Consider the following 10,000-nt stretch of genomic DNA (forward strand, 5'->3'; position numbering starts at 1 on the left):
TCAAATTTTTCATAGAGTACGTTGTCATAAATTATGGCTTTGTCGTTGTTTGAAAACGTCCATTTATTGCTGTGTGCGTGTATATATATATATATATATATACACAAATATATGAAGCGATTATATATATAGGCAGCGTGAAACGAAGTGTAAGTTTGTAACGAAGCAGAGAGTGAAACAAGAATTTTATATGTACGTGTATGTATGTATGTATAGATATGTGTGTATACACACGTGAATAAACGAAGCCAGTGCGCCTAGAAGCAATGTGAAAGAAAAAGTGTATACATATATATAGGCTTATATATATAGTATATATGTATATAAACAGCATGAACCTCTCTCTCTGTCTCTCTCTCTCTATATATACACATATATATATATCGTTTGTAGAAAATAAATCCGGAGAATAAGCACTAGATCTTATGCCAACGGGTTTGAGGTGTGACGATACGCCGTTAGGCCAAACCCTTTATGGACGAGAGATCCAGGGTAACCTCATATATATACACACACACACACACAATTATATATATATACACACACACACAATTACAACTGTGTGTGTATGTAGACAGCAGTATACGTGCATGTGTGCGTGTATGTGTACAGCAGTGTGTGTACGTATGTGTACAGCAGTGTGCTAGTGTATATATTCTCTCTTTTTTATACTTGTTTCAGTCATTTGACTGCGGCCATGCTGGAGCACCGCCTTTAGTCGAGCAAATCGACCCCAGGACTTATTCTTTGTAGGCCTAGTACTTATTCTATCGATCTCTTTTTGCCGAACCGCTATGTTAAGGGGACGTAAACACACCAGCATCGGTTGTCAAGCGATGGTGGGGGGACAAACATAGACACACAAACACAAACACACATACATATATACATATATACGACGGGCTTCTTTCAGTTTCCGTCTACCAAATCCACTCACAAGGCTTTGGTCGGCCCGAGGCTATAGTAGGACACTTGCCCAAGGTGCCACGCAGTGGGAATGAACCCGGAACCATGTGGTTGGTAAGCAAGATACTTACCACACAGCCACTCCTGCGCCATGTGTATAGTTATATTGTGTGTGAATATGTATGTATATATAGCTATATGTGTCTGTGTAATATGTTCATACAGGGTATTTGGGCTAAATGCTAAATTTGAGGAAATCAAAACGCAATATCGCATTCAAGAAGAAATGTATTTTAAAAACTGAAAAAATTCCCAACTAGATTATGGCTGGGAGATAATTTACCCAAAGCAGCCATCTTCAGCTTCCACTATGTCCTCAAGATGGCTCCAGAACCCGGAATAGCATTCCTCAGTGTATCTCTGGAAAAGATCTTTGACACCTGCCTGATCTTGGCCACCAGCCCAGCCCTGTTGTTGCAGGCAGAACGGTTGGGTGTCTTTTTCAGCTGCACACCGTAAGTAATCTATGGGATTACAATCAGGGATTAGTAGGTCAGATATAGTCCCTTTAACTGCTAAAGGGTCAAAAGATGGTGCCCCAACTTGCCCCACAATCCATTCACGAGATCGAGGGATCAACCCTCAGAAAATTCCTGTTATTTTGTATTGCTTTAACTTCTCTGTTCAATTATTGGGCTGCACCCATATTTATTATATTTCAAGAGGTTCTATTGCAAAGTGTGTGTACACGTGGCATGATCTGTCGTTGAAAGGAGATGTTGATAACAGCAAACAGGTTCTTAATGAAATGACTGCATAAGAATTGTGTTTTGTGTGAATGACATATATATGAAAGTCCTCATGAATAAAAACTACATACCCAGAATTGTTCTCGATGTCTAGAATGAGATTTGTTTGTTGCAAGAAAAGAATTAGCCAATGTGGGTGAGTGTGTATGTATATGTGTTTTTCTGTGTATATGAATTGCATATACTTGCGTGTAAATCTATTTGTGTATGTGTGTATATATGAGGGCACATGGCTTACTGGTTAGGCATACAGCTTAGTGTTTCAATTGCAATTTCATTCGTGGTTTCAATTTCTAGACCAGGTAGCGCGTTGTGTTCTTGAGCAAAACCCCTCGTCTCATTGCTCTGTGGTCACTTTGACACCTGACACGTGGTACACTGTGCACCTTATTCAGATAATGTTAATTTGATGGACAGAGTGAGCTAATGCGCGACATGACATTTGATCACTATAAACATAGCATTTGTGCAGGTTTTTCAGCAAAAAGCTGAATGCTCAAACATTGTTGTAAGGATGGGAGCAACTAAAAGAGGTTAAGGCTAGGATTTGCACTCTGACCTTGTAAAACCCTTCCCGACAATGACTACTCAAAACAGACCCATGGACTGGAAGGTTGTCACCTGAGTGGTACAAAGATGTCATCCGCCAGGAGTGGTGGGCAATCACCGACAAATGGGGGATGCTGTTACAGCACATGCCCCCATGCTACTACTGTTAACTTAGCAGTTCAGCAAAGGAGACTGAGAGAATAGGTAATAGACTAAAAAAACAAAAAAAAGGACTGGGGTTGATTTGGTCAAATAAACCCTCCAAGTCGGTGCCCCAGCATGGCTGCAGTCCAATGACTGAAACAAGTAAAAGATCTGTAGACATAGGTGTGAGAGGCTTCTTTCAGTTTCCATTTCCTAATTCTCCTGAAGAGGCTCTGGTTGGACTGAGGTTTTATTAGAAGGTAGTTGCCTAAGGTATAATGCAGTACAACTGTTTTCTCTTCCTGGTGAAAAAAATGTATGTATGTGTGTGTTTGTATGTATGTATGTGTGTGTTTGTATGTATGTATCTGTGTATTTGCATGTATGTGTTTATGTATGGGTGTGTGTTTGTACCTGTGTTTGTGTATTTCTGAACTCAATGTATTTTTGCTTCCTGGTTGCTCTAACAGCCACCTGTGGGTGTGTGTGTTTGTATGTGTGTAACACTGATCGTTCTAAATAAATGTGTAGACATACAAACACCTGGGTGTGATTAGATCTGTCTGCACCCCACACTAGATTTCCACACAGTTCTGCATGTTTGCGGCAGACACCTGCTACTATGAGGTGTCTCTCACCCACTCCAAACCTGTTTACATCCTCGCCAACCATAATTAACTCTAGGTTGTTTGTCATGTGACTGTGTTTTTTTGCCTCTGTCAAATCATTTGACTGGGTGTGTTTGTCAGCCAGCTTTTCTGGGTGCCTGCTTGCACTCAGCTTTCAGTCTGCTTTTGTGGTTATGCTTCATTGAGCGTGTTAATGCAGGCATGTGTGTGTGTGTGTGTGTACATATGTATATATATTTATTTATTTATTTATGTGTTTCAGCCAAGTGGCTGCGGTCATGTTGGTGCACCACCGTGAGAATATATATATAATATAATAAATCCCAAAAAACAAAGAACAAGCACAAAAAAACAACAACACGAGGACGTGGTACTTCTAAAGTATTAGCAGACTCTCAGGGAAGGAAAGAAAGGTGGTTTTATTTTTCGAGCAGACGCTCTTCTTCAGAAACAGGAAACAGATACATATGCACATACACACACACACACACACACACACACACATATCTCCCTCTCTTTTACTTTCTCTCTCTCTCATATATTGTTGTTAGCACTCCGTCGCTTACGACGTCGAGGGTTCCAGTTGATCCGATCAACGGAACAGCTAGCTCGTGAAATAAACATGCAAGTGGCTGAGCACTCCACAGATGCGTGTACCCTTAATGTAGTTCTCGGGGATATTCAGCGTGACACAGTGTGACAAGGCTGACCCTTTGAATTACAGGCACAACAGAAACAGGAAGTAAGAGTGAGAGAAATATTGGGTAAAAATTACCCTTAGAGACTGGAAAATTTGGTCAGCAAATGGTTATGGAACTTGAACCCACATCCCTCGAGAAACTGCTGGAGTGCTTTACCATTAAGCTAAACTGCTTGCTGTTGTCTTGAGGGATGTCGGTTTGAGTCCCATGGCTTTTGAGAGATTTTTCTGCTTTGTAAGGGTAATTTACCCAGTATTTCTGCAGTTGAATTATATTTGAAAGCAAACCGGGTTACCGTTTTGTGAAACGAAATTATTCCATTTGTTGTTGCAGGATGCTGATTATAACCACGATAGCGATTTATATGATGACGTCATCACAGCACCAGCCTCTCAGGACGACATGGATGTACGTTGATGTATAGTTTGTCTATTGCTGTTGTTGTCGTGTTTTGTAGCATGTCTTCATCTTTGATAGGTGTTAATTTTTTCTCGATTAATTTGTTAACGAGTACTCATCCACTGCTAATGTTATTTTTAATTAATTTTCTATTTGATTGAGATTTCGGTGGGGTTTAACCCATTTTGATACCAGTCTGCCCCAAGAGCACCCCCTGGTCTGGTGATACAAACTTCCCTGTTTTGAAGTGATCTAAGTTAAGACCTTCCATCATCAAAATTTTTTAATTTATGTTCCAAATGTAAACTTAAATAATAAAGTTATTTTAGTAAATTCTTTGTTATTTCCAAAAATTAATTAAAACAAAGGCAGCATATTTTAGCAGAACTATGGTAACAAAAGGGTTGAAGTGATCTAAATTAAAATCTTCCGTCGAAATATCATGTTAATTTATGTTCCAACACCAGCTGAATAAGGATAAAGTTATTTTATTTAATTCTTTATTTCAAAGAAATAATTGAAACAAGGTTAAGATATTTCAGTAGAAATATGGTAACCAAAGGGTTAGAGTGATCTAAATTAACACCCCCCATCAAAATTTCGTATTAATTTATGTTATAAACACCAGTTTAATCATGATTTCAAATTTTGGCACAAGACCATCAAGTTCGAGGGAGAGATTATACCCAGATTTCGTCTTAAATTATTCACACTCTGTCATGTGTGCACACTGACGTTACCCATCCAGCAAAACAGTCAAACAGATTTTCACAGAAGATGGGAAACAAAGGACACTTACTTCATCAACCCCAAAAGAATGAAAGACAAATCAGACTGCAGTGGAATTTGAACCTAGAATGTAGAGACGGTTGAAATGCTGCTATGCATTTTGGTTGGCATGGTAACAATTCTGCCAGCTTACCACCTTAATAATTCTTTTATATACCCAGGCTTATTCCCCAATTTTTTTTAGGAGGGGGTAGCCACAACAAGTCATACACCACACATTCTATTCATTTCCCAGCTCAAAGAGGCGAGCCCTATTCTATGCTTGGGTCAAGGCATAGAATGCAACCCTCAATATTAGCAGTGGGGCCCGACAGCATATGCTGGTTTCCCCTGCTGCATCATGCTGGTTCCATACCCCCTTCGAGCAGCATCAGATTCCCTCATCTGTCCACAAACATTCTCCAAGCTTTCCTAATAAGCTTGCTCCCTTAATATTTTTTTTTCTAATAATAATAGTAATAACTAAAATGGCTTCAAATTTTGGCACCAGGTCATCAATTTTAGTGGTGGGGTTAAAATTATATTAATTATATTTTTTAACCCTTTAGCATTCAGATTACTTAATGAAATGTAATGCTTATTTATTCACAGTGTTTTCAAATAATCATGTATTTTCTCATAGCTTCAAGATTTCAATGATGTGACTGTTTATTTTTAGAATGACATTGTCGGGTAGGTGTGAGAGGCTAGATCTGGCCAGTTTGAGCATAAAACAAGAATATTTGGACTGGACATGGCCAGCTTACATGCTAAAGGGTTAATATTATAAAACTAGATGTGAATGGAATTTTAATAGAAGATTGGCTCTTGTGCGGGTGGCACATAAAATACACCATTTTGAGCGTGGCCGTTGCCAGTATCGCCTGACTGGCCTTCGTGCGGGTGACACGTAAAAGCACCCACTACACTCTCTGAGTGGTTGGCGTTAGGAAGGGCATCCAGCTGTAGAAACTCTGCCAAATCAGATTGGAACCTGGTGTAGCCTTTGGGCTCCACCAGTCCTCAGTCAAATCGTCCAACCCATGCTAGCATGGAAAGCGGACGTTAAACGATGATGATGATATATATATATATATATATATATATATATATATATATATATATATATATATATATATATATATATATATATATATATATATATATATATATATATATATATATATATATATATATATATATGTATGTATGTATATATATATATATATATATATATATATATATATATGTATGTGTGTTTGTGTGTCTGTGTTTGTGCCCCCATCATCGCTTGACAACCGATGCTGGTGTGTTTACGTCCCCGTAACTTAGCGGTTCGGCAAAAAGAGAGACTGATAGAATAAGTAATAGGCTTACAAAGAATAAGTCCTGGGGCCGATTTGCTCGACTAAAGGCGGTGCTCCGGCATGGCCATAGTCAAATGACTGAAACAAGTAAAAAGAGAATATGTATGTATATACATATAAATATATACATATATATATATACATATATACATATACATATATATACATATATATGTATGTATATACATATAAATTTGACATGGGCGATTCTTTCTTGTCTTGGGATTCATGGTCAAACGACTGTGTAGAATTGTGCGAAAAATTACACAGATGTGTTGAATGACCCGGTGGTGTTGCTGGGCTTTGTATTTTTTTCATAGCTCCCATGGTTACCGAGATAATCTACTATAATAACACTCTTGTGTTTATGAATGAGAAAGAAAGGGATGATAGATGAATAAGGAAGGAAGGGGTGAGCATTTCAACTCTGTGTGAATATATGCGTGTGTATGTAAAAGGGGCGTATGTGAATGTGTGTGTGCGTGCACGTGCGCACGTTTGTGTGTGTGTGTGCGCATGCAATGGAAGTGGGATGGTTCCTCTTTGTTCACTTAGTATTTAGGTTTGTTTTTTGATTTGGTTGAATCTTGGTTGGCTTCTTTTTGTTGGTCAGTTATTTTTAGCATTTTGACAGAATGTTTTAGCTGAAGAATGGACAAAAATTCCTTTGGAAACAATTCAAACTTTGTAGGAGTCCATACCTCATAGAATTCAAGTTGTAATTACTGCCAAAGACGGTCCTACCCCATATTAAAATAAATTTGTTTGAAATTTTAAGGTGTTTTCATTATTTTGTTCAACCGCTGTATATGAACATGTCTAGATATGTAACATGAGAATACATACAGAAAACATACAAATCTGCAGGTATACATACATGCATACATGATGGCTGCCCCTTGTTATCGAGTATGGCCACTGCACGAAGCTTAACTTAATGGTGCTGTAGTCGAATGTAACTTTTTAGCCCAGCCACCGAAGATCTACAATGTCTTGCACAGAGTTGGCATCCAAAACCTTTACTGGCAATAGCTGGCTGTTGTTGTAATTGGGCTCCATGTACCTTTGCGTGTCGTTTAAGTCCTCCTGCTGAATCACACTCCCTTCCACATGCCCAACAGACATGATTAGTATGGTGTGTAGCATCATCACCAGCGGCCTGGTAGTCAATCATCGGTCTTGCTTTATGACTACGAAGATGACTCAATAATGTATGTACATACATACATACGTACGTATGTATGCACATACATACATACATACATACATACATACATACCTATACACATAGCCCCTTTATGTCATCCTAAGGTCACCAGAATCATGTGATTTATCGCATATCTTCTACAACCCATGGGAATAAACACCATCCGGAGCCAGTCACAGCGTAAGAGAATGTTACCATCCGATGGGATTATGGGATATATACAGACAGGTAAATAAATGCTAACAAGCCAGAAACAAGTAAAAGAATAAAAGAATAGCAGAATAATTCCTTTTTGGAACAGTGAAACTTAAAACAGATAAAGCTATAAATAATAGCCTGTAAATATAGGATTAAAGACTCTATGGATGGAAAGAGTTGAAGGTTGCTTGGTTCATGTTTACAGTGGATGTAGGTTCAAATCCCATGCGCAGCCTTTTGACTTTTTTTAAATCCAGTAGGTTTTATTTTTTTAACTCAATATTCACACACTATTATTTCTGGCTTTATCTGCTTCGAGACTCAGTTCCCCAAAAAGTTATATTTGCAAAAAGTGAAGGCTGCCTGTGAGACTCGAATAAATTCATGCGCTTTTGAATGTTTATCTTTTATCTTTCACTGGACTATGACCGTGCTGGAGTACCGCCTCAAAGAAATTTTTAGTCAAACAAATCAACCCCGGTACTTATTCTCTCGGTCTCTTTTGCTGAACCACGAAGTTACAGGGATGTAAACACACCAACACCACTTGTCAAGTAATGGTGAGGGAAAAAAAAACACAAATACAAAGACACATGCACACACACATATAGAGGGTGGGCCAAAAATAGGTATACACATTTTAAATTAACTTATTTATTTTGCTTGCTGTATGTCACAATGTTCTGGAAAGCTTTGAAGAACGTTGCAATGTTGAAGGAGGACATTTTGAGCTTTTACAAGATTAAACTGTTTAATAAATGTAATTGTAATAAATAAGTGTAAAAGTAATAAAATGAAGAAACTTTAAAGTGTATACCCGCTTTTGGTCCACCCTATATACAATAGACTTCTTTCAGTTTCCGTCCACCAAATCCACTCGCAAAGCTTTGGTTGGCCCAAGGCTACAGAAGAAGATCGAAGGTGTCATGCAGTGGGACTGAGTCAGGAACCATGTGGTTGAGAAGCAAGCTTCTTACTACATAACCAAGCCTACGACTTCAATAACATACAATACATAAAGTTTCTAAACTGGAAAAAGAAATTCAAAATTCTGCTTTGGTCCAGTGGTAGAACATCTGTCATGAGTGCAAGAGATGTGGGCTTGGGAATCATTTGATTGTTTTCTATCCGTAGGGCTTTTTAACCCAATATTCACATGCTTTTATTTATAGCTTTATCTACATGTGAAGGTGCATGGTTCAATGGTTAGAGTGTTGGGCTCACAATCATGAGGTAGTGAGTTTGACCCCCGGACTGGGCTGTGTGTTGCGTTCTTGGGCAAGACTCTTTATTTCACATTGCTCCAGTTCATTCAGCTGTAGAAATGAGTTGCGACATCACTGGTGCCAAGCTGTATCGGCCTTCGTCTTTCCCTTGGATAACATTGGTGGCATGGAGAGGCGAGGCTGGTATGCATGGGCAAAGACTGCTGGTCTTCCATAAACAACTTTGTCTGGACTTGTGCCCTAGAGGGATACTTCCTAGGTGCAATCCCATGATTATTCATCACTGAAGGGAGTCATTACCCTATCTACTTTGAGTCTCTCCCATTCCAAAAAATTAAGTATTTCACACTCTCTCAAAGTTTCTACACCCTTATGGTGTCAACAATGTATAGCAGAATATTTTTCAAGTGGTACTTACCTAATTTTCTTGAATTCTTCAAGCAATCACTCAGATGTATCTTTAACTGTGTGTTATTGGTTCCAAGATAATAGGTAACATTGGGATTTCCTACCATAATACTTTGGTAGCAGATTACAAAAATCACAATTACAAACAACAGAATACTTGCTCTCTGTAGACGTGTTAACATCTTTTAACTTTTACCTGGCAAAAGAAAAAAAAGAGAAAAAACTTGTTTGAATATGGCATAACTTCCAAACATCGAGTTTACATGGATACAAAATGCTTCTTCCATTTTGTCTCTACTAAATCTACTTTAAAAGCTTTGGCTGTTCCAGGGCTAGAACAGAAGATGCATGATCAATATACCGTGTTGTAGAACTGAACCAGAAACCATAGATTTCGGAAGGAATCTTCTTAACCACACAGCCACATCTAACTTCACTTCTCATTCCTTTACGAGCGATCCAACAAAATATTAAACAACAAAGCAATCAGAAACACTACGAAAACAGTCAAACTTTGAGTCTTTTGAAATTATTTTTTAAAACACATTTAATCACATACATACAAACACACAGAAATGAAGGAGAAACACTGAGAGTAAAATAAACAAACACACTGCCAATCCTACGAGTAACTTTCACTTTAAACTGTGACTTTCTTCAAAATCTTTCTTCAAACACAATTACTTTAT

At 38.2% G+C, this 10,000-nt stretch overlaps 1 protein-coding gene and 1 long non-coding RNA gene across 4 annotated transcripts in view; one reads left to right on the top strand and one right to left on the bottom strand.

The window, feature by feature from the left end:
- LOC149131855 (uncharacterized) overlaps positions 1–4,470 on the top strand; it is a 13,830-nt gene extending 9,360 nt beyond the window's left edge. The window contains exon 2 of the long non-coding RNA XR_016237433.1: positions 4,072–4,470. This is a non-coding gene — a long non-coding RNA (uncharacterized LOC149131855). The remainder of the gene's footprint in view (positions 1–4,071) is intronic.
- The window catches only part of LOC106877819 (beta1,4-N-acetylgalactosaminyltransferase B), a 43,157-nt gene that overhangs the window by 15,947 nt on the left and 17,210 nt on the right, over positions 1–10,000 (bottom strand). Inside the window, exon 2 of one of the 3 annotated variants that reach the window (XM_089337560.1) lies at positions 9,322–9,507. The exons of 1 other annotated variant lie outside the window; for it this stretch is intronic. In XM_089337560.1, the coding sequence (XP_089193686.1) occupies positions 9,322–9,493 (172 nt within the window). In that variant the 5' untranslated portion in view covers positions 9,494–9,507. Of the gene's footprint in view, positions 1–1,249; positions 2,157–9,321; positions 9,508–10,000 lie in introns of those variants that run through there. One more of the 3 variants, XM_089337561.1, reaches the window with a different exon arrangement.

Source organism: Octopus bimaculoides, chromosome 19 (genome assembly GCF_046866305.1).
Source record: "Octopus bimaculoides isolate indiv1 chromosome 19, ASM4686630v1, whole genome shotgun sequence".
NCBI classification, from domain to species: Eukaryota; Metazoa; Mollusca; class Cephalopoda; order Octopoda; family Octopodidae; genus Octopus; species Octopus bimaculoides.